Source organism: Bos grunniens, chromosome 17 (assembly GCF_055505025.1).
Source record: "Bos grunniens cultivar Pamir isolate PY7600 chromosome 17, Bosgru_T2T1.0, whole genome shotgun sequence".
NCBI lineage: Eukaryota > Metazoa > Chordata > Mammalia > Artiodactyla > Bovidae > Bos > Bos grunniens.
Window position 1 is genome coordinate 14,434,792 of NC_141181.1, and position 25,678 is coordinate 14,460,469.

General features: G+C 39.2%; 1 protein-coding gene across 1 annotated transcript in view; it reads right to left on the bottom strand.

Annotated features, from left to right (window-relative positions):
• The window catches only part of LOC147355045 (FRAS1-related extracellular matrix protein 3-like), a 77,505-nt gene extending 52,248 nt beyond the window's left edge, over window positions 1–25,257 (bottom strand). The window contains 1 exon segment of the mRNA XM_086349360.1: window positions 25,237–25,257. Within this exon segment, the coding sequence (XP_086205486.1) occupies window positions 25,237–25,257 (21 nt within the window).
• Between the last annotated feature and the right edge of the window lie 421 nt (window positions 25,258–25,678).

Consider the following 25,678-nt stretch of genomic DNA (forward strand, 5'->3'; position numbering starts at 1 on the left):
TTGTTAAGTGTTAGAATTTCCATTGGGATAAGAAGTTGGAACTTTCAAGATCATTTGTTGAATAGGCTGTATTCTACGAACATTTACTAAATGCCTCCGAGCATAGTCCTAAGCCCATTTAGTGTTTAATAGCGTAGGCCCCAGGAAGTTGTTTTTAGATAAATGGTAAACTCAGGAGAAAGCAAAGTCGGGGGGAACAAACATAAATTGCCAGCCTGTGAGGAGCAAATTCAGGTCAGATTCTATCTGGATCAATTCTATCTCCTCACTTCCTGTTCAATTTAGCCAGGGGGGTAAATCTCTGACCTTTAAGTCCAGGGCTCCCAGAAGACCTAAGACTTCCATGAGCTCTATAAAAGTACAACATTTGCAGGATGAGAAAATGGGGAAAAAATGGTTCTGAAAACTCCAAAGGATAGCTGTGGTTCCTCTCAATAAGAAATCAGTTGGAAATGTGCCTAACCTAAATAGGACCAAAATACAGAGTACAAAATACATCACCATGACCAGAAAAATAGAACCATGTGATGTGTGTGGGTAAGACAGATGTAAAGGTGCTATTAAGAATACTAAGGTAAATTATGAAGAGCAATTTATTAAGATCTATAATGTAGGATATCTTATCTCTTGGAGAATAGAATTCTATTTCCTGCTTTGTTGTAATTGTATAGAAGTGAGAATTGGGAATAGATATCATAGGCCTCTTAAAGTATGCTTTAAAAACTCTAAAGAAGAAAAAATATTGTAAATATTTCTGAGAGGTGGTGTCTGATTCCATCTCTGCAATAAACAATTGCAGTCTGGACCCAGTAACCTTATCTCTATCAGTTTTTCTTGCCTCTCCATTTCTTTTAAAACTCAAGCCTAATTAGTAATGGATTATTGTTTATATGTGAATAATTGTTCATATGTGAAATGATGTGAATATGAATATAATAACCACCCAATAATAAGGCTTGGGGCTTGATAACAGTTTCTTCAATGTAAAATTGATACCACTTTATGCAGAAACAGGACATTTTTGCTGACTTTTGTAAATTAACCTTGAATCTTGTGCTGTGTTAGGACATTAATTCTAGTAGTTATTTTTTATATTCTTTAATTTTTTATGCAAGCAATAAACAATCTGAAAGTAAAGACAGTTTTATTTCCTCTTTTCTCATTTTCTTGAATTTATGTCCTTTTCTCGCTTACTGGAAGGGTTATGTCAACCAGCATAATGCTGAGTGGAGGTAGAAAGAGTCGACATTCTTGGCATGTTTCTATCGTAGGGAGAAATTACTCAGTATTTCACTGTTAGGTATGATACTAACTTCAGGTTTTCTATATGAAAAGCTTTCACATTAAAAAAAAAATTTGTTCAGAAAAATCTAATTCATCTTATATGTTATTAATTTCAGTTTTCGAGTAAGTGATGAAAAACAAGTAATTTCTGTTTTAATAACACATTTATAGACTGAGCTTCAAAGACAAGGAAAAATTAATTTAAAATAATGTGTGTTTATTTCTCTGTCCAAAGATATCAAAACCAAGAAACAACACTACAATCACAGAAGTGGTATGCAACAGAAAAGAAAAAAAATGGTTCAATGTAATGATTGTCTTCTTAAAAAAAAAACAGCAAAACATATTGTCTTCTATTATGTCTCTAGCCAAAGAATATTCTAAAATCTAATAAGCTAAACAAGAAAAATCAGAACAAATCTATTTGGAAATAAAGATAAAGCTGCTTTACCAAATATTTTTAATTCTTGTTTTCTCTGCACAAAATAATTACTAGCACTCACCTCCTTTTTTGTGCCGTGGTGCAAGTGGTGCAATACCCAGAAGCTAGCCACAATATGGACGGAGGGAAAGGGAACTGGAGAGAGCACGTGTGTGGAGTGAGCTGCTTCTCTGCTGGCAAGGCTGTGGGTAGAGAGGCACAGAAAACCCGCTAGCCCTGGGGGTCCAAAAAGGAGAGTCTCAGTAGAAAATCTCCCACTTTTACTCTTTTCCCAGATCCTGATTATTCCCCTGCCTACATCTGCCGTTGGCCAGATCTATCTGAAAGCCAAAGCAAAAGGAATCTTTTGATGCAGTCTAAACAGCCCAGCCTCTCATTATATAAAGCAGGCTGGAAGAGAGGGGCAATCTCTTGTGAGTCAAATGAAAATATCTAGCATGTTTGTGTTTCTGCAAATTTTTACAGGTTTTTTTTTTTTTGGCCCCAAATTTATTTTTGGTATTTCAGATTAATTCCTCTTGGATATATTTCCAATAGTGGTATTACTGGCCCAAAGAGAATGAAAATTTTGAAGACTGCTGATGAAGTTGTAAATGCCACATAAGTAATATTTAAAGTTTTGCCTATCATGGTTCTAAAAGCCTATGATTTCTCTGTTTCACCATCACTGTTGACATATATATATATATATGTCATATGTCATATATGTCATATATATAAGTCATATATATATATGGCTTCCCTGGGGACTTAGTAAAGAGTCTGTATGCAATGAAGGAGACCACCTGCAATGCAGGAGACCCAGGTTCTGTTTCTGGGTCAAGAAGATTCCATGGAGAAGGAGATGGCAACTCATTCCAGTATACTTGCCTTGAAAAATCCCACGGACAGAGGGGCCTGGCGGGCTACAGTCCATGGGGTCTTAAGAATTGGACGTGACTTAGCAACTAAACCACCACTATATATATATATATATATATACACACACACACACACATATATATATACATACACAAAATATATAACTCCAACACAATTAATTTTATATATTTCCATAGATATCATCGTGTTTTTCTTTCATTAGTGGTTAATATTATTGGCACATGGAAATTTTAATTTCAGTTGGGACCAAGACTGTATACGACAATGGTCCCCAACCTCTGAGATCTAATGCCTGATGATCTGAGGTGGATCTGATGTAATAATAATAGAAATAAAGTGCACAATAAATGTGATGCAGTTGGATCATTTCCAAACCATCCCCTCACTCCCTGCATCGTGGAAAAATTGTCTTCCGTGAAATCCATTCCTGGTGCCCAAAAGGTTGGGGACTGCTGTTATATGATGCAAGGGGCCAGGGACACATTAGAAACAAGCATTAGTAAATTTTTTTCTTTTAAAGAAGGAGTAAGTTAAACATATCTATCTATGTATGTACTGGTACAAATAGAGTTGTTTTTTTTAAAGATAGTGGATAAAATGTTTTCATAGACATATGGTAATTTGTGTCACTTTCAAGACATGACTATGGCTTTAAATGGGTGTTCAAATTGCTTATCTGTGTCTTTAACACTTGCTGGTTCCTTATGAGAAGTGCATTGCTCATGAAAACTAAGTTGGTAGACTGTTTTTGTGTCTATTCACTTCAGGTTTTTTCCAGTAGCGGTGATTTCCCTGGTATTGCCATGGGCTTCCTGCTCCCCTTGCCTTTCTTGACCGTCTTCACTCCAACTGGAGAATATGAACAGCTCCAGTGGCTACTGAAGGAAGTCAATGAAGAGGCCACATGATTTTTTAAAATCCTTTGTTGTTTCTCATTTCACAGAAATAGACATCTTTTCAGGCCACTGAAAGTGTTCTTGCAAGGTCACTGATGACTCATTTTCTGCTAAACCCAGTGAATACGTTTGAGTTTTTCTTTAATTATTTGACCTTTCAGAAGCATTTGGCACTACTGATGATAATCCTTTTCTGGAAGCAGTGTAATCCCTTGGCATTGAAGACACTGTGTTGCTGTGTGTTCAGGCCTCTGAAGACATACTGTCTGGTCTCAGTTCTGACACTGATTAGCTGCATGACCTTGGGAAGCCACTCAGCATCTTTGGGACTCAGTTTCTTCATAACTCTTAGCTGTTCAGTCATGTCCAACTCTTTCCCAACCCGCCAGGCTCCTATGTCCATGGAATTCTCTAGGCAAGAATACTAGTGTGGGTAGCCATTCCCTTCTCCAGGGGATCTTTCCAACCCAGGGATCGAACCCATGAGAGATCTTTACTGTCTTGACTGTCTTCTTTGCTGTCTGAGCCATCCAGAAATCCCCAGTTTTTTCATGCTGCTGCTGCTGCTAAGTCGCTTCAGTCGTGTCCGACTCTGTGCGACCCCATGGACAGCAGCCTACCAAGGCTTCTCCGTCCATGGGATTCTCCAGGCAAGAACACTGGACTGGGTTGCCGTTTCCTTCTCCAATGCATGAAAGTGAAAAGTGAAAGTGAAGTCACTCAGTCGTGTCCGACTCTTAGCGACCCCATGGACTGCAGCCCACCAGGCTCCTCCGTCCATGGGATTTTCCAGGCAAGAGTACTGGAGTGGGGTGCCATCACCTTCTCCGGTGGTCTGTCTAGGCTTTCCTATTGTTTTACTTCGTACATTTTTCTAGGATCAATCTCATCCACTTAAAAAATTGATATATAATTCACAGATTATACAATTCATCCACTGAAAGTGTAGAGCTCAGTGGCTTTTAGTATATTCATAGCATGGTGTAGCCATCACCATCTTTAATTTCAAAACATTTTTATCATTTTCCAAAGAAACTCAGTACCCATAAACAGTTGGTCACTCCTCATTTCCTCCACTCCTCCCCATATCCAACTATTAAGCTACTTTCTGTTTCTAAAAATTTGCCAGTTCTGGGCATTTCATGTAAATAGAGTCATATAATATACGGTCCTTTGTGTCTCCTTTCACTCAGCACAGTGTTGTCAACATTCAGCTACATTCTGGCAGTGTCAGTACTTTATTCCTTTTTTATTACTGAATAATACTATTTCATTGTGTTGCCATGCCACTTCTTATTTATTCATCAACTGGTGGATATTAGGTTTTTTTACTTTTTGGCTGTTACGAATAATACTGCTATGAACTTGGTAAGTTTTTGTGTGGACATATATTTTTTTCCTCTTGGATACATATCTAGGAGTGGAATCACTAGACCATGTAGTAAATCTGTGTTTGACTTTTTGAGAAACTGCCAAACAATTTTCCAAAGAGGCTACATGACTTCACCTGCAGTGTACAAGAGATTCCATACCTCCATATTCTTGCCAACACTTGTTATCTATTTTTTTAAACTATAACCATGCTGTGCTATTGCACTCAATTGCACAATCGCACAATTGCACTCACCTCACACGCTAGTAAAGTAATGCTCAAAATTCTCCAAGCCAGGCTTCAGCAATATGTGAACCGTGAACTTCCTGATGTTCAAGCTGGTTTTAGAAAAGGCAGAGGAACTAGGGATCAAATTGCCAACATCCGCTGGATCATGGAAAAAGCAAGAGAGTTCCAGAAAAACATCTATTTCTGCTTTATTGACTATGCCAAAGCCTTTGACTGTGTGGATCACAATAAACTGTGGAAAATTCTGAAAGAGATGGGAATACCAGACCACCTGATCTGCCTCTTGAGAAATTTGTATGCAGGTCAGGAAGCAACAGTTAGAACTGGACATGGAACAACAGACTGGTTCCAAATAGGAAAAGGAGTTCGTCAAGGCTGTATATTGTCACCCTGTTTATTTAACTTATATGCAGAGTACATCATGAGAAACGCTGGACTGGAAGAAACACAAGCTGGAATCAAGATTGCTGGGAGAAATATTAATAACCTCAGATATGCAGATGACACCACCCTTATGGCAGAAAGTGAAGAGGAACTCAAAAGCATCTTGATGAAAGTGAAAGTGGAGAGTGAAAAAGTTGGCTTAAAGCTCAACATTCAGAAAACAAAGATCATGGCATCCGGTCCCATCACTTCATGGCAAATAGATGGGGCAACAGTGGAAACAGTGTCAGACTTTATTTTTCTGGGCTCCAAAACCACTGCAGATGGTGACTGCAGCCATGAAATTAAAAGACGCTTGCTCCTTGGAAGGAAAGTTATGACCAACCTAGATAGCATATTGAAAAGCAGAGACATTACTTTGCCAACAAAGGTTCGTCTAGTCAAGGCTATGGTTTTTCCAGTGGTCATGTACGGATGTGAGAGTTGGACTGTGAAGAAGGCTGAGGGCCCAAGAATTGATGCTTTTGAACTGTGGTGTTGGAGAAGACTCTTGAGAGTCCCTTGGACTGCAAGGAGATGCAACCAGTCCATTCTGAAGGAGATCAGCCCTGGGATTTCTTTGGAAGGAATGATGCTAAAGCTGAAACTACAGTACTTTGGCCACCTCATGCGAAGAGTTGACTCATTAGAAAACACTCTGATGCTGGGAGGGATTGGGGGCAAGAGGAGAAGGGGACGACAGAGGATGAGATGGCTGGATGGCATCACTGACTTGATGGACGTGAGTCTGTGTGAACTCCGGGAGTTGGTGATGGACAGGGAGGCCTGGTGTGCTGCAATTCATGGGGTCGCAAAGAGTCGGACACGACTAAGCAACTGATCTGATCTGATGCTGTGCTATGTCTTCAGTTACTCAGTTGTGTCTGACTCTTTGTGACCTCAGGGACTGTAGTCCCCAGGCTCATTTGTCCATGAAATTTCCAGGCAAAGATACTGGAGTGGGTTGCCATTTCCTACTCCAGGAGATCTTCTCGATCCAGGGATCGAACCCAAATCTCAGAGTCTCCTGTGTATTCTTTACCACTGTGCCACCTGGGAAGCACTCTAACCATGCTAATAAGTGTGAAATGGTATCTATTTGTCATTTTAATATGTTTTTCTCTGATGGCAAACGATATTGGACATCTTTTCACGTACTTGTTGGTCGTTTGTATTTCATCTTTCATCTTTGGGCTTTCCTAGTGACTTGAGTGAGTGAGTGAATGAAGTCGCTCAGTTGTGTCTTACTCTTTGTGACCCCATGGACTGTAGACTATCAGGCTCCTCCTTCCATGGGATTTTCCAGGCACGAATACTAGGGTGGGTTGCCATTTCCTTCTCCAAGGGATCTTCCCTACCCAGGAATCGAACCCGGGTCTCCCACATTGCTGGCAGACACTTTACCGTCTGAGCCACCAGGGAAGCCCTAGTGACTTAGTGGTTAAGAATTCACCTGTCAGTGCAAAAAACATGTGGGTTTGATCCCTAGGTTGGGAAGATTCCCTGGAGAAGGAAATGGCAACTCACCCTAGTATTCTTGTCTGGGAAATCCGATCGACAGAGGAGCCTGGTGGTCTGCAGTCCATGGGGTCACAAAAGAGTTGTGCGTGACTTGGCGACTAAACAACCAATTTCATCTTTGGAGAAAAGTCTGTTCATATTTTTGGCCCTTTTAGGAGCTAGGTTGTTTGTTCTTTTATTGTTGAATTGCAATCTCATCCACTTTTATGGCTTCATTTACATTTTCCCTCTTAAGATTCTGAAATGCATGTTTTGAGTCTGGATTTCTTATATGAGCTTCATCGTGCCGTAGAGCCACCACAAAGTCAACATTATTTTCAAAACTGATCATCTTTTTGAGATTTTATTTCTTTAAAATTATCATTCTCCATTTAGAAACCTGTCATTCTTTTCAACTCTCTTTCCCTCTAAATGCAAACAAGTACTAAATTGTTTTTTTTAATCTCCTAAAAAATTGTAAAGTTTTTTATTTCTATGCTAGCCTTGTCTAGATCACCATCAAAAAATTTTACCTGAGTACCTGTAACAGCCTCTTAGCCGATCTTTTAAAAAGCTCTTCTTCATTCTTTGCACTTCAACGCATACATTAAAGCATAAATCCTTTTAGTGGTTTCCTTTCAGTCTTAGGATGAAATTTAGATTCCTTAAGGTGGATTCATAACTTCCTAATAACTAGAGTTATCAAAAATGAATTGGATAAGCTTATCATGTAGAGAGTTCCTTGTCACTAGAAACATCTAGATAGAGGCTGAAAACTGATCATCTTTTAAGGGTGATATGAACAATATTCATCCTTTGCCTGGAAGATAAGAAACAATATCTATTAAACTTCTTATCTTTATAAAATGCTGTGATTCTAATTCATATGTATTAAACATGGTAATAACCAAAAATCTTGATTAATTAGAAACTCTCATGTAAATATAGATAAATCTAAGTAAACAATTTTATGAAGAAAGCATTGTAAAAACACTAAATCATCTTATGTGAAATACTATCATACATGATAGGAAGCTACCAAGTACACAGAAGTCTGGGTACACAATTTGTCCTTGAATAAGAATTATAGTAAAATTATAAAATGGTCAAATTTATAATTCTAGGGAGTCAGGGAAATGTCACTATGGAATAAATAAAAATAAAGTCCTCTCCTTTGGCCCCAAAATTGTTACCTTCACATTTCTAGTTCACTGATATTTTTTGAACTGATGAAAATTAGGCACTCTTATTGAAAAATGTGCTTACTGCTCCAAATATTCAGAGTGATCATGACCTTCTGAGATCTGGCTATGAATTCACATTAAAAGAGCCCATATTTAGATATGGAACAGGCGAAATGAGTCTATGTGAAAGAAATATGACTGGTTGCCTATGAAGGAGGGGTTACGGGTAAGGGGAAAGAAGGGTCTTTCTGTGATGATGGTAACGTACATCTTGATAAGGATAAGGGTTCTACAGGTATATGCAATCATCAAAATGAATTTGTACATGAAAGAAATGTGCATCTCATGGAATATATATTATTTTTCAATAAAAATATTAAAAGTAAAAATAAAATCATAATCTGCATATAAAAAAATAAATAAATAAAAGAGCCCATATTTACAGAGTGACGAGATAAGATTTTGAAGGGAAATACTATAAAATACATATGTAAGCTTTTCTTTCTTAAAGGTTAGCTTTACTATCATTAGTGTTTCAAAATTTTAAATAAATCATAAACATATGAAAAGACTTTAATTAAAATATATCCAAATCTTGTATAAATCTGTATTTGTTTCTGAAAGAAGGTAGTCCTGCATTAGAAGTTAGCATATAGCTCAATTATCTAACTTGCCTGGAGAATCCCAGGGACGGGAGAGCCTGGTGGGCTGCCGTCTATGGGTTCGCACAGAGTCGGACACGACTGAAGCGACTTAGCAGCAGCAGCAATTATCTAAATGGTAATCATGTGAATTATAGAGAGGATTTGAAATGAATGAATAGGAAAAAAAAATTCCATTAAGGACTTTTTCATGGAAGATTTTAAATATTAAAAAAAAATTGATGCAGAGACATGCATACCCATGCCTTGAAACCTGATCTCCAGTTTTTAGAGTAATAATGCTTAAGTTGGTCATTTCATTTGTTTGTTGAATATTGTTTTTAAAATACAGTTGATCATGGCTTCCCAGGTGGCTCGGTGGTAAAGAATCTGCATGTCAATGCAGGAGACATGGGTTTGATCCTTGATCTGGAAAAATCCCAGATGCCTCGGAGCATCTAAGTCCATGCACCACAACTATTGAGCCTGTGCTCTAGCGCCCAGGAGCTGCAACTATTGAGTCCACGTGCCACAGCTACTGAAGCCTGAGTGCCCTGGTGCCTGAGCTGGGCAATAAGAGAAGCTACCACAATGAGAAGCCTGCGCATCGCTACTGGAGAGAAGCCCCCGTTCACTGAGATGAGAGAGAAAGCCCTAGCAGCAAGGAAGACCCAGCACAGCCAGAAATAAATAAATAAAATTATTACAAAGATGCAATTGATCACTATTGTAGAGATCACTATTACAGTGGCAAGATACATTTTTTGTAGACTTTCTAAGTTGAACAATTTGCTTTCAAAGGGCAGAATTATAAAAGTCATGGTATACCCTGGCCAACTAATCATCACAGATATAGATGTTATTGAACTCCAGCAAGGCATCACCCATTAGCCTTGTCACAGCGGGTTGAAGTTACATCTTTAGGTACTGCCAGCTACTTTAAATTTGATGTCACGGAGGACACATCATTAACTTATTAAACTGCTTTGTCTGAGGAAATGAAAAATGGCTATATTATTTTCCTGAGTCTAAAGGGAGGAAAGAGGAGGAATCAGAATAACAAATGTCTCTTTTACTCACATTAATTCAGACATCTAAATGAGGAGGAATTCTGAAGGAATGTAGAATAACCTGTTGAACTACAGAGGGAAAACTTGCTGAACTTAGGATATATTTGGTGCATCTTGCCCCTAAAATCCTTTTAAATTGATTGTATCTTTAAAATGTAAGATGATTAACCTCATTCATCTATGAACAATTTATGTTGTACTGTTTTGCAATCTTGGGGAAATTTTCTAAAATTACAATAAATTTCAACATATGGGTGGAATTTTATATGTTTGTACATAAAACTTGTTTTGTCTCAGAAAACTGATGAAACACATGCTTCCAGTAAATACTTCTTTAACTTTTTTGATTCTTAGAATTTACACTTGAGTAAAATATGAAAAATTTGAATTGTGAATATAAACAGAATTGTTCTCACATTTGCACTTCAAGTGAACATTTAATATTTATAATTTTGAAATTATAAATATTAAGAATAGAGATAAGCAAAAGTTTAAAAAAATCTGTAATTGTACCTTCAGAGAAAACTTAAAACTGGCATTTTTATTTAAGATTTTTAATTTTACATGCTCCCCAGATGGCATAGTGGTAAAGAAACTGCCTGGCCAATGCAAGAGACATAAGAGATGCAGTTCAGTCTCTGGGTTGGGAAGATCCCCTGGAGGAGGGCATGGCAACCGACTCTAGTATTCTGGAGAATCCCATGGACAGAGAAGCCTATCCGGCTCCAATCCATAGGATTGCAAAGAGCCGAACATGACTGAAGTGACATCATACACTCAGGCACACAGATGATTATACCAATTAGATACTGAGAACTATGTATGTTTCTTTTATCTTTTTATTTCCATTGTACATCAGTTAGAATTTGTAGAACATTGTTAAATATTAAGGATGATAATGCATACTGTATCTTGCTTTAATAATATTGCTTCTCACATTTTACCTTTAAGCACAATATCAATATTTGAAGTAATATAAAGGTTCTTTAACAAGTTGGTGTCTTTTCTTCTCTAATTTATTAAGATTAATTTTGAAGCAGAAGATATTAGTACTTATTAAGATTAAGTATATTTTTTGTGCTTTATTAAATGAAGATCCCTTGGAGAAGGGAATGGCAACCCACACCAGTTACTCTTGCTGGAGAATTCCATGGACAGAGGAACCTGGCGGGCTACAACCCATGGTGTCACAAAGAGCTGGACACGACTGAGCGACTAATACACACACATTGTTGATATAATTTATATTTAACTTTATCAAAATAATACACATAAAGTAACATATTTTATATAAAAAAGAGTTAATCGCTCAGTTGTTTCCAACTCTTTGTGACCTACCAAGGCTCCTTTGTCCATGGAATTCTCCAGGCAAAGGAGTGTGTTGCTATTCCCTTCTCCAGGGGAATCTTCCCAACCAAGAAATCAAACTGAGGTCTCCTGCATCGCAGGTCATTTCTTTACTGTGTGAGCCACCAGGGAAGCCCCAATATTATACATAAGTGTATTTATATATATGTCTCCTACCACATCTCTTTCCCTCTCTGAGTTCTCTTCCTTTGAGGTATCCACTTTGTACTCCTTTGCTGCTGCTGCTAAGTCGCTTCAGTCGTGTCCAACTCTGTGCGACCCCAGAGACGGCAGCCCACCAGGCTCCCCCATCCCTGGGATTCTCCAGGCAAGAACACTGGAGTGGGTTGCCATTTCCTTCTCCAATGCATGAAAGTGAAAAGTGAAAGTGAAGTCGTTCAGTTGTGTCTGACTCTTCGCCACCCCATGGACTGCAGCCTACCAGGCTCCTCCATCCATGGGATTTTCCAGGCAAGAGTACTGGAGTGGGGTGCCATTGCCTTCTCTGTTGTACTCCTTTAGCTATGCCAAATGGTATTTATTTCCGTATTTTTGTGGTTTGCCTTTTAACTTTCTTAGAGTTCTCTTTAAATGATATTAGTTTTTCAATAATTTATTAAGATTTATAATATGGCTTAGTATATACTACATTTTGGCAAATTTTCAATGCACACTTGAATATTTTCTGCAATCACTGTCTCGGGCGTGTTTGCTCAGTGGTGTCCTACTCCTTGTGACCCCGTGGACTGTAGTCCACCAGGCTCCTCTGTCCATAGGATTTCCCAGGCAAGAATACTGGAGTAGGTTGCCATTTCCTTCTCCAGGGGATCTTCCCCACTGAGGGACAAAACCCACATCTCCTGCATCTCCTGCATTGGCCGGGAAATTCTTTTACCAGTGAGCCACCTGGGAAGCCCAACCACTGTCTAGTATTTTCTAAACATCAGTCAGAGCAGATTAATAGTTTTGTTGAAATATTCTGTCTTCACTAGTTTTTGTATGAGTTTTCTATTAATTCCTGAGACAAGAGTTCTATATTTTCCATCTATGTTTTGCATTCAAAAAATTTCCTTTCAGTTTAGTTCAGTTGCTCTGTCATGTCTGACTCTTTGTGATGCCATGGACCGCAGCATACCAGGCCTCCCTGTCCATCAACAACTCCTGGAGTCTACCCAAACCCATGTTCATTGAGTCAGTGATGCCATCCAACCATGCCATCCTCTGTTGTCCCCTTCTCCTCCCGCCTTCAATCTTTCCCAGCATCAGGGTCTTCTCCAGTGAGTCAGTTCTTCGCATCAGGTGGCCAAAGTATTGGAGTTTCAGCTTCAGCATCAGTCATTTCAATGAATATTCAGGACTGATTTCCTTTAGAATTGACTGATTTGATCTCCTTGCAGTCCAAGGGACTCTCAAGAGTCTTCTCCAACACCACAGTTCAAAAGCATCAATTCTTTGGCACTCAGCTTTCTTTATAGTCCAACTCTCACATCCATATATGACCACTCGAAAAACCATAGCCTTGACTAGATGGACCTTTGTTGACAAAGTAATGTCTCTGCTTTTCAATATGCTGTCTAGGTTGGTCATAACTTTCCCTCCAAGAAGTAAGCGTCTTTTAATTTCATGGCTGCAATCACCATCTGCAGTGATTTTGGAGCCCAAAAATATAAAGTCAGCCACTGTTTCCACTGTTTCCCCATCTATCTGCCATGAAGTGATGGGACCGGATGCCATGATCTTAGTTTTCTAAATGTTGAGCTTTAAGCCAACTTTTTCACTCTCCTCTTTCACTTTCATCAGGAGGCTTTTTATTTCTTCACTTTCTGTCGTGAGGCTGGTGTCATCTGCGTATCTGAGGTTATTGATATTTCTCCTGGCAATCTTGATTCCAGCTTGTGCTTCATCCAGCCCTGGTTAATACTTAAATTTCATCTCTGATATCAATATAATCATACCAATCTTCCCATGATTAGTGTTTACATAAAATATCTTTTTATATCCTTTTATTTTCAATCTGTGTCCTTATTTTTAAAGTGTGTCTTTTTAACTTATCTACCTATCCAGTATATACATGGCTCTGTGTTATCATTTGTGTTTTCAAACCAAGTCTGACACACCCTAAGATTTATTTAAAGTGTTGACATTTAATATAATTATTGATATGATTGAGTTATTATTGTTATTTTTTCTTTTTTTTCCAAAGAGAGAGTCCTGACAGCATCCGAACTCCTCATTTTAGTTTTTCCTGAGGCTCAGTGCACTGCCATCCTTAAGAAGTCACATGATATAAACTGGTATTATATTAATAAATTCCTCTTTTTTTGCTGAATCATCCAAGAGTTCTGACAAATATATTTACTACTCCTAGAGATCATTATTAGCAACTGGTGGAAAGATTTACTTTTTATCTTGATTTTTAAAAGTCTAACATTATATTCTGAACATTTAAAGTTAAATATTTTCCAAAGCATAGAGTTATTGAAAGAATAATGCTCTATTATACAGCTATGCCACAATTTATTTATCCATATCATATTGAGGATAATTTAGTTTCTTTTAACCACATTAGTTTCATGTGTTAAGTCTTTATGTCTCAAATACATTTACACACAAATGTATATAAAGGATATTTATTTGAAAAAGAAGTTAAATTTAGTAAAATAGCAATTTAAGTAACATTTTTGTTTGTTTTTGAGAACTTCTTACATGCTAAACCACCCATAGAAAACATTACATGGGTTTATATGACACTCTCTGTCCTCAAGGTATTCGCATTACCATTGAGAAAGAATTATGAATAAAATATGTAAAAAATAACATCTAAGAGGATATATTTAAACTTAAAAATGAGATAATCAGAGAAACCTGAAGGATGATACTGAATAAGACTGATGAGCTGCTTTACATGTATTTTAGAAGCAACATATATTAATAAACCCTTAAAACATATCAACTCAAGCCAACTGTGTGTCATGGCTGCTACCACAATACAAATGGTACCTTAGACAAACTTAGAAACAAGGCTTAGTACCATTAGGATTGGGCTTCCCTGGTAGCTTAGGCGGTAAAGAATCTGCCTACAATGCAGGAGACCTGGGTTTGATCCCTGGATCAGGAAGATCCTCTGGAGAAGGGAATGGCGACCCACTCCAGTATTCTTGCCTGGAGAATTCCATGGACAGAGGAGCCTGGAGGGCTAAGTCCATGGGGTCTCAAAGAGTCGGACACGACTGAGCGACTAACACTTTTAATTTCACCATTAGAATATCGTATTGTGAGCTGGCTATTTGCGAATAGTACCCACTCAGATGTGAAGCATCTGGGAACCATACAAGGAATAATGAAAACAGTCCATTCTGGAAGGGAGATACATAACCTGGAACAGAGGAATCAGCAGGTTGCATGGTGAGCTGGGTTCCTCCCATAGTTTCAATGATAGCTATTCTGAGTGAGGCCTGGGTACTTCATTAGCAAATTTCCTTATATTGCTTGCTTATCTTACAATCATAAGCTCTGGCTTGAAAAATCTACTATTTCAGTCCTTTTATACTTAGTATTTAAGCTGAAGTTCCACAATAGTTCGTTAAATAATAAGTCAGCTTGGTAGAATCACCTTGTTTTTATTTATTGCCATCTTTTTAAAAAGTAGGCTCAGAGAATATGCAACAAAATAATTTATCATACACTGTATTTTGTTATTTGCATGTTGGTATCATTTCTCACAATCAATGTGATATACCTTGGGGTGAGATTCCTGGAGTTTGGTGAGATATATAATTGAGTAAAATCTGGAAATACTGACATCTGGTTGGGCTTCCCTGATCGCTCAGTTGGTAAAATATCCACCTGCAATGCAGGAGACCCTGGTTTGATTCCTGGGCCAGGAAGACTTGCTGGAGAAGGGATAGGCAACCCACTCCAGTATTCCTGGGCCTCCCTTGTGGCTCAGCTGGTAAAGAAGCCGCCTGCAATGCAGGAGACCTGGGTTCATGCCCTGGGTTGGGAAGATCCCCTGGAAAAGGGAGAGGCTACCCACTCCAGTATTCTGGCCTGGAGAATTCTGTGGACTGTATAATCCATGGGGTCACAAAGAGTCGGACACAACTGAGTGACTTTAACTTTCAGGCCAGATGAAATTTGTTTGATGTTTATGCCACAGTGACAATCAAGAAAATAGAAAATACATGAATAAGAGAAATGAATAAGATTTCATGAGGTTAAATTGAGAGATTTTTGAGAAGCAGAGCAGTTTTGGAGGAAAAACATTTAAAAATGAATACCTTAACAGAAATGTGTTCTAAAGGATCAAAATCTTGATTATCATAGAATCAGAAAGATCACTGGACTTAAGAAAGAGGGATCCATGTGTATAGAACATTTCTTAAGATGTTCTCTGCGATTTAACATGTTTCTTTGTGCTGTGGATAAATGTGTGAAGCTGTTTTGCCCTGATTTCCCAAAAGTTTAAGAGGAATCAACTTTCATGGATGTGAGAAGGAAAACAGCAAGGTATGTGTGAAATACATGTGAAGTATGTTAAAGTAGAATGATGCAGAATGGCTAGTAGAAATTCTGGGCTCAAGATTTTGTATCTGTAAGAGATTATTGGGTAGTGTCTAGAAAGTTATACAAGTTTATTGACAATTCATTTTTAACTCTAAGTAGCTGATATTATTTTCCTTAACTTCATATTCAATAGATTGATTCCTCTGGCATGTTTATACAGAATGCTATGTCCTAGAGTCTAAGCTTTGTAAAAAATCTGGAGACATTTCTCTTCTGGGTGGAAAGGTCAGGAAATTGGCATCAACCCCAAAACTTTCAACCTGTTCCAAGCTTGCTGACAGCTGGCTACATTTCAAATGAACACCTCATTTAAAAGAACAGAGGAATCAACAAATACTATATATTCTGCAACAGTCGAACCATAGTAGGCTAAAAGCTTATTTGGCTCACAAAAATCAGTGCATTCTGTACTATGGCTCACCTATTCTCTGTGAGTTTTCTGTAATCTCTCTCTTCATCCTCATGTCATTTTCAGCCTAGTATCACTCTGGACTAGTAATCATTATGATATTGTTGGATGATCAGGTGTCTTCTAACCTTTTGTGTTCTGTGAACCAGCAAAACCAGCATCATTTGGGATCATGTGAAAAATGCAGATCTCAGATCTCTTCATAGACCACCTAAACCAGAATCTTTGTATTAAAAAGATGCCTAGTTTGAGAAGTACTGTTCAAGCCAGTGTTGGTTCTTAGGCAATCCCCCTGGTAATCATAGTAAGAAGACCCTGGTCACCTATTAATTTTTTTTTTAAAAATATGGTCTCAGAGGTGAAATAGAATGAAGAAACTGATCATTTATTCAAACAACCACCATTACTAGTCACTTATTACAGTAAGTCCCCTATATATATATGAATCAGTTCCATTTGGAGACCATGTTTGTAAGTCTGATTTGTTTGTAAGTCCAAAAGTTAGCCTAGGTACCTAACTAACACAATCAGCTAAATAGTACTATTCTGTAATAGGATTTGATGCTTTCCACCAAAAAAATACATAGATAAAAAACAAACACAAGAAATAAAGAGAACATTTAAAATCTTACAGTACAGTACCTTGAAAAGTATAGTAGTGCAGGACAAACAGCTGGCATACAGGGGCTGGTACACGTGCTCACATCTTTGCAAACTTTGGAAAGTTTGCAGCTTAAAGGTTTGCATATAGGGGACTTACTGTATTTGATAAACACTGTGTCAGAAATACAGAGATAGGGACTCTTGCCTGGAAAAATCCCATGGACAAAGAAGCCTGGAGGGCTAAAGTTAATGGGTTCACAAAGAGCTAGACATGGCTTAGGAAGTAAGCCATTGAAACGATGTTAGGAGAAGGAAATGGCAACCCTCTCCAGTGTTCTTGCCTGGAGAATCCCAGGGACGGGGGAGCCTGGTGGGCTGCCGTCTCTGGGGTTGCACAGAGTTGGACACGACTGAAGCGACTTAGCAGCAGCAGCAGCAGAAATATAGAGATGGGGATAAAATTCTATGTATGTACTCTATATGATAAGCACTATGGAAGTATAAAGATAGGGATAGAATTCTTGCCCAAGAAGCCCATACCTCATGGAGAAGCAGTGGACTGGAGGTTGCTCCACACATCTCCCACCCTGTTGAAGTCATTATTTCCTTTAGTGGTCAAAGTAAATCATGTGGCTTCCGCCTATGCTACCAGACATAAACCAACACCTTCCTTAGTATTTCAGAGGGTTGCTGGGCATACTGTCATCTTCTTCCAAAAGACCTTGAGGACCCCTCCCTAGGAATCTCATTTGTTTAGAGCTTCTGTCAGCTACTGTTCCATGTCCACCCACTTGGCCCTACATGCAATTCATGGGCAGGACCTCTTCTGTGGAATAAGGGGATTAAAGATGGACAAAGGGGAGGAGTTAAAAAGGTGGGAACTGGGCAGAGCTCAGAAACCTTGCTCTAGTTAAGCCAAAGTTCACAGATTAACACGGCAGGTTCTGTGGGTGGTGCAATTGGAGTTGAAACCAACTGAATAAATATTTAATTATACTGTAAGCATTGGTTTCAGGAAGAGGCTGGAACTTGAAGGGGACAGAGGGCTCATGTCCAGTTCAGTAAACATCGCAGATTTTCTCCCAGCGCCTGACTTTGTCTTTCTGCTTCTGTTTCCTATTGTTTCTCTCAAATTGCAGACTTCCTTTAAAAATATTACTGTGTTCCATTGCTGACCTCTGCTCTCAGGCTGATAGCTGAAGCAGCTATGTAGAGAAACCACAGGCAGGTTTTATGTGCAAGTCTGAAGCTGAGATGAATTTCTAGATCTACAGGTTTGCATGTGGTGGATAAGCAGGAAGTGCTTCCTATCTGGGGAGAAATGGCATTGTTTTGGGCAGTTTTGCGGAATTGTGTGCCAAGGGCAGCTGTTTCTAAAACAACATGGTGACCCGATTGCACTATGTTTATTTATCCCTAAGAGGCCCCCTTAACCAATACAATATTGTAAAGTTAAAAAATAAAAAATAAATAAATGCAAAAAAAAAAAAAAAAAAAAGCCGACGACGTAGAGAATACACATAGACTCAGTCTTCCTAGATACATTCAATGAACAGTGATCAGGCTATAAAATGGAAGTGACAATCCTTCAGGCCAGGTATTTCAAGGCTGAATGTTTTTCCCAAGGCTAAGTGCTTGACTGAAAACCAGAAAACAGGCTGGCAGTTGCAGACAGTACTTGACACATTTTTATAAATGATGAAGTGCATTGCAGTCCTGTGGTTCATCTCCTTGAGGCATCTGAGAAGCAGCGAGGTGTCTGGGTCACGTGAACCAACCAGTAGCCGGTGGAAATGCAACATTTACCTTCTTGTCCTCAGCCACAGTCCCCGAATAAAATCAAGGGAGCCCCAAACTACCTGTTAATGAGACAAAGTGCCACTTCATCAATACCAAGTCACTCTACTGGGATACACTTAATTTCCTATTTTCTCAGGAGAAAGATGAGAAAAACAAAGAATTATTGCTCAATACATGAGGTTGACTTTTGCACTAAGCATAAAAGCAAAATCTAATTCCTCCTCTGAACCCCCAGAGATCAAATCTGGGTTTATGCTCTCACCACAAATTGGAAGACACATTTATTTCAGAATTCAACAGAAGATAAAGGAAGATTAATGGGGAAAAACAAATACATGCACAAGCAAAACTAGTACCCTACTGAGGAGGGAGAGATAGATGTCTTTTCACATTGTACATAAGATTGTTCCATAAACATTAATGAAAGATTAAAAACTCTTGAGCACATCAAGGCATATCTCTGCATTTATAAGGCATATCTCTGCATTTATAAGGCATTACCAAGCTATGACTTGGAACTCTGGGCCCTAATCAGGTAAGTGATATTGACAATAGATGTAAAACTTCTGGAAAATTTTAGCTTTGAATAAAAAGACTCTATTTATCTGCCTGTGTAGGGACGTGTATGTGTGTGTCTGTGAGCCAGCCAAATAATTATAATCATTCACCATACAGTCAGATTCTTATTCAGCTAAAATTAGACAAACCACCAGGCTTTCACATACGTGGCCTGAAAAGCCTCCCAGAAAGCCTCTCTATGACCCCATGGACTGTAGCCCACCAGGCTCCTCTATCCACAGGATTCTTTGGGCTGGAATACTGGAGTGGGTTGTCATTTCCTCCTCCAGGGGATCTCCCCAACCCAGGGATCGAACCTCTGTCTCTTTTGTCTCCTGCATTGCAGATTCTTTTTTTTTTTTTTTTTTAAATAACTTAAGAGGAGAAAAATGGCTTATGATTTTTATGTATATATTTACCATTTCTTTTATTTTCTCTTATTTCCCATTTTTAAGTTTTCTTTTGAAATCATTTTTCTTTTGCCTGAAAATCTGTCTTTAACATTTGTTAATAGGACTTGAAAAAAATATTTTAGTTTTCCTTTATCTGAATATATTTTTACTTTATTATCATTTCTGAATATTTTTGCTGGATACAGAATTTTTGGTTAGCTTTTATTTTTATTTTTATTTTTTTGTGTGTTGTGACTGGCATTTTTAACAGTCATTATCTATTAGAGATGTATTCTGGAGTATTTACAGGTGAATGATATGATGTCTTGGATTTTGGTTTAAGATTTTCCAGATTTAGGCAAGGAGGGTGCATGAAATAAGATGGACAAAATGTTTACAATCACTGAAACTTGGTAATGATATATGGGGGTTCATTATACTATCTCTCTACTTTTGTGTATGCTGATTTTTTTTTTTTTGTCTCTGCTGTGCTTTCTTTTTTTTTTTTTTTTGCACATTTTTAATTTTTAATGTCAAGCTTAAAGAAAAGTTCCAAAAATAATACAAATAATATCCATATAACCTCTGCCCAGATTTTTCACTTGTTATCATTTCACCCCATTTCTTTATTATTTGTACTTGAATGAGATCCTTGCTGGGTACAATAATCTGGGCTGTAGGTTATTTTCTTTCATCATTTTAAGTATGTCTTGCCATTCCCTCCTGGCTTGAAGAGTTTCTATTGAAAGATCAGCTGTTATCCTTATGGGAATTCTCTTGTGTGTTATTTGTTGTTTTTCCCTTGCTGCTTTTAATATTTGTTCTTTGTGTTTGATCTTTGTTAATTTGATTAATATGTGTCTTGGGGTGTTTCTCCTTGGGTTTATCCTGTTTGGGACTCTCTGGGTTTCTTGGACTTGGGTGATTATTTCCTTCCCCATTTTAGGGAAGTTTTCAACTATTATCTCCTCAAGTATTTTCTCATGGTCTTTCTTTTTGTCTTCTTCTTCTGGAACCCCTATGATTCGAATGTTGTAGCGTTTAATATTGTCCTGGAGGTCTCTGAGATTGTCCTCATTTCTTTTAATTCGTTTTTCTTTTATCCTCTCTGATTCATTTATTTCTACCATTCTATCTTCTAATTCACTAATCCTATCTTCTGCCTCTGTTATTCTACTATTTGTTGGCTCCAGAGTGTTTTTAATTTCATTTATTGCATTATTCATTATATATTGACTCTTTTTTATTTCTTCTAGGTCCTTGTTAAACCTTTCTTGCATCTTCTCAATCCTTGTCTCCAGGCTATTTATCTGTGATTCCATTTTAATTTCAAGATTTTGGATCAATTTCACTATCATTATTTGGAATTCTTTATCAGGTAGATTCCCTATCTCTTCCTCTTTTGTTTGGTTTGGTGGGTATTTATCCTGTTCCTTTATCTGCTGGGTATTCCTCTGTCTCTTCATCTTGTTTAAATTGCTGAGTTTGGGAGTCCTTTCTGTATTCTGGCAGTTTGTGGAGTTCTCTTATATTGTGGCGTTTCCTCACTGTGTGTGGGTATGTAGAGGTGGCTTGTCAAGGTTTCCTGGTTAGGGAAGCTTGTGTCGGTGTTCTGGTGGGTGGAGCTGTATTTCTTCTCTTTGTTCAGTCGCGCTATGGGGAGGGAGGGAGGGATGCTGCAAACAAATAACACTGGCGTGCGCTCGCAGTGCTTCAGCCACACTGGGTCTGCCCCGCTCACGGCGCTTGTAGCCTCCCTGCCCACACTGCTCAGGCTCTAGGTTGTTCTGCCGGGAACAATCCGAGGCTGGGCCTGGGTTGCATGCACCTCCCAGGTCCAAGCCGCTCAGGTTCAGGCACTCAGGTAGTCCTCAGAGGCGCAGACTCAGTTGGGGCTGCGTTTTGTGCTCCTCCCAGGTCCAAGCAGCTCAGGTGATGAGGTGTTTGGCGAGCGCCAATGCTGCGACTTATCGCCTCCCCGCCACTTGGTTATCTGGGTGTAAAACCGGCACACCTTCTCAGGCAGATGTTGACCGTCCAGACCCCCAATAAGTTTTAGTTAGCAAAGAAGCCAGTTTTATAGATAATGTCTCTCTGGGGCTGCGATTGCCCCCTTCCGGCTCTGGCTGCCTGTCACCGGAGGGGGAAGGTCTGCCGCCGGCTACCTCTGTTTAGTCCTTTGTTCCGTGCGCGGGTTGGCGGTGTCTTAGGTTAGGGCTGGCTTTTCGCATGGTAGATATCCCACAGTCTGGTTTGCTAGCCCAAATTATTTCGCTCAGATAGTGCTCAGGGTATTCAGGCCAGATTCTTACTCTCAGTGATGCAGCCCGCGCCGTGCCTCCCTGCCCAGCCCCTGCTTGCTAATGGCGGATGCAGGCGTCTGCGCTGCTTCTCCGCTGGAGGAGTTACCGTAGGGCTCGCAATCTGCGAGTTTTAATTGTTTATTTATTTTTTCTCCCTGTTATGTTGTCCTCTGTGCTTCCAAAGCTCGGCACGGATTCGGCAGTGAGAAGGTTTCCTGGTGTTTGGAAACTTCTCTCTTTTTAAGACTCCCTTCCCGGGACGGAACTCCGTCCCTCCCTCTTTTGTCTCTTTTATTGTCTTTAATATTTTTTCCTACCTCCTTTCGAGGAGTTGGGTTGCTTTTCTGGGTGCCTGATGTCCTCTGCCGGCATTCAGAAGTTGTTTTGTGGAATTTACTCGACGTTTAAATGCTCTTTTGATGAATTTGTGGGGGAGAAAGTGTTTTCCCCGTCCTACTTCTCCGCCATCTTGGCGCCTTCCCTGCATTGCAGATTCTTTACCCACTGAGCCACCTGGAAAGTCCCACAGTAAGCTTATGAGGTGGGTATTAAGATTATTTCTCTTTTGGAGATAGAGGAAGCTGAGTTTCCTTCCAAGGAAGTTGAGTGGTTGAGGGTCACAAGACTACTAGGGCAGTTCTGGGGTACCTGGATGCAATGACCGCTCACTATCCTGGGAGCTAGCATTCATTCATTCACCTGACATTAATTCAATACTTCATCCATGTTGTGAGGCTTTGTATGTTGTGTTTCATGTAATTATTACAACAGCCCCACAAGGTGTGGTTTCGTCACCATTCCCACTTTACAGAGGAGGAAATCAAGATAGAAGTCACATGGGGAGCTTGTCTTTAGGAAGTGGCAATGCCATATTGTCACGGAGGATTTCTGATGCCAAAGTAGCTGCTCTTCCTATCTCAGCATTCTGCCTGAACACGTTTCATAAAAGAACTCTGTCCTTTAAAAGTGAAAGTGTTAGTTGCTCAGTCATATCTGACTCTTTGTGACCCCATGGACTGTAGCCTGCCTGGCTCATCTGCCCGTGGAATTCTCCAGGCAAGAATACTGGAGAGGGTAGCCATGCACTCCTCCAGGGGATCGTCCCATCCCGGGGATCAAATCCGGGTCTCCTACTTTGCAGGCAGATTCTTTACCTTTGGAGCCACCAGGGAAGCCACCAAAAAAAGGACAGAAAGAGAAAAACAAGTCAACAAAAAACTTGACAAGTTTCGGACAAGTATAATCATAATGAAGCCAGGTTTATAGTTGGACATAAAAATAAGGCTTATGGGAAAATGTGACTATGTTGGATAATGAGTAGAGGGTGGTTTCAGCTTTCTCATGTCCTCCATTTAATGTTTCTTAAGATCCTGCTTCAGGGAGCTTCCTATAAGTCTAGTCTTTCCTGCAGTTTCTGCCAACATTTTCCTTGGCTAAGCATCAGAGCATTTCTTATTTGCTGGGGGACCTGTGGACATTCAGCAGGGTACAGCTCATATTCCCAGGGAGCAAACTGAAGGAAAGCATCCTGAATACAAGTCTGTAGAACATATTTTCTTTGATCCTTAAAAGTAAAAATGCTATTGAAGTGCACAAAATTAATTTTCCATTAATTTAAAAGATGCTAAACAACAGAAGACCATGTCTAATTACTTGGATGCCTGAATCTCATATTGTTGGCTTCATTTACTTTTGGAAAGACAAGTATTTCCATGAAACAAAATTCTTCTGCAGAAAACGCCAGTTTCCTGGGAGAGGAAACAAAATACCCAAAGCATGAAGAAGATGAAGAAATGAAAAGATCTTCAAAGACATGAGGTCCCAGACCTAAATGGTGTCTCCCAGAGACTCCTCGCATTTCCTCTCAGCCTCACAGTCCTTTCTTAGAGATTCTACTCTGAAAGCTGCCCCTACTGTTTTTGCTGAGACCCCTAGGGACCACCTCTACCTCCTTGGGTCCAGAGTAGATAATAAATATTTGTTGATTTCCTAACAAAGTAACACACACTTCATGGTTTAAAACAACAAGAATTTATTATCCTACATTTCTGGAGGCCAGAGGCCCAAAATGGGTGATGAGATCAAGGTGCTGGCAGGACTGGGCTCCTCTTGGAGGCTGTAGGGGTGATTAATTCCCTTGTCTTTTCCAGCTTCTAGAGGTCACTCACATTCCTTGGCTTGTGGCCCCATTTAATAGCCAGCGATGTCAGACCAAGTCCTTTCCATGCTGCCATCTCTCTTATTCTCCCTCATCTGCCTCCTTCTTTCACCTTTAAGGACCCTTGGGATTATATTAGGCTCACCCGCTAGTCCAGGATAGTCTCCCCATCTCAGGGTCAGCTCACTAGCATCCTTAATTCCATCCATAATGCTGTTTTCCTTTGCCATGTCACATAACATATTCATGCATCCCAGGGATTAGGACACAGACACCTGTAAGGAAAAGGAAGATCTGTAGGTACAGATTGCACACCTTGATTAGCTGAATGAACAAGATCAGAAAAAAAAAAAAAGCTTTGACTAGTCATCTGTCTTTTTAGTCAAACCATGGTTTTGAATTGACAATGAACATAGACTTAAAATTTAAAAATAACCCCAAATACTGAAAGTTTGCATTTATCCCTTTGAAAAGTCCATTGACTATCTTATGACATAAAAAATAATAAATTGTAATGATAAAGGAAGATCAAATGGTTGATGTCATAGAGTATTTAAATCTCTGTGCTACAGAAATAAAAATCAAACACCATCACCAGAAAAAATAAAGTATGCAAAGACTCAAAGTCACTCTATTTTATATCTGGCTTCCTATCATGAAAATATAATTAATTGACTGTGGAGATGACCCAAATTCCAAGTATATCATTTCCTATAATCCTTGGATGTAGATCCTCATTAGAGCAAAGTCAAAGGAACTGCACTGTTTTATCACTATCCTGCCAGGAATACTGTTAAATATATGTGTTCACAATACATTTTTAAGAATTCCTGTAACACACAGCAGTGAACTTGCTTCTTTCCTGCAATAACCTCACTGATACCCATTTTAGTAGAGAGCAAAAAAGCTAAGCATTTAGTTGACTATTGCCACCCTTACTCACCTGGATGAGTTTCACATCATAAAGTATCTCAGTTTGATACTTTTTTCCTGTCAGAGAAACAAAATCCTAGAGAAATGCAGCTTTCTCTATCCAATCTGAAGGGCATGTAAAAGCAGACATGGAGATTCTGAAAGACATTTAAGGTTACTATGAGCACTTAGTGTTTGACATCCTTTCACATCAAAATAACATTTAGGATGCAGTTTTCCCAAACCTTATCAACATTCCGATTCATTCTGGTATCTGTAATATCTATGTGACAAAATTGACCAGATGAAGAGAAACAATCACCTTATTTGGAATTTAGAATCTCACGTGATCCTTCTAATATCATCTTGGTTTCTAAAGTCTTTCTTTATCAACTTTCCTTTTGAGATCTTATTGTTGTGGATGACTTCTGGGTTTTAAGTCACGGTTGAAAGCTGCTCTCTTCCTCCCCTTCAAAAGTGCATGCTTGGCCGCCGGGAGGACCAGGAGGATGAGCGCTGAGCACGGACAGCTGCAGCAGTCTGGGGGCCGGCGCGGCCGGAGTCCTGGGGACAAGAAGTCCAGAAGGCGCAGCCGGCGCAAAGAAACCTACTCCATGTACATCTATAAGGTGCTGAAGCAGGTGCACCCCGACATCGGCATCTCCTCCAAGGCCATGAGCATCATGA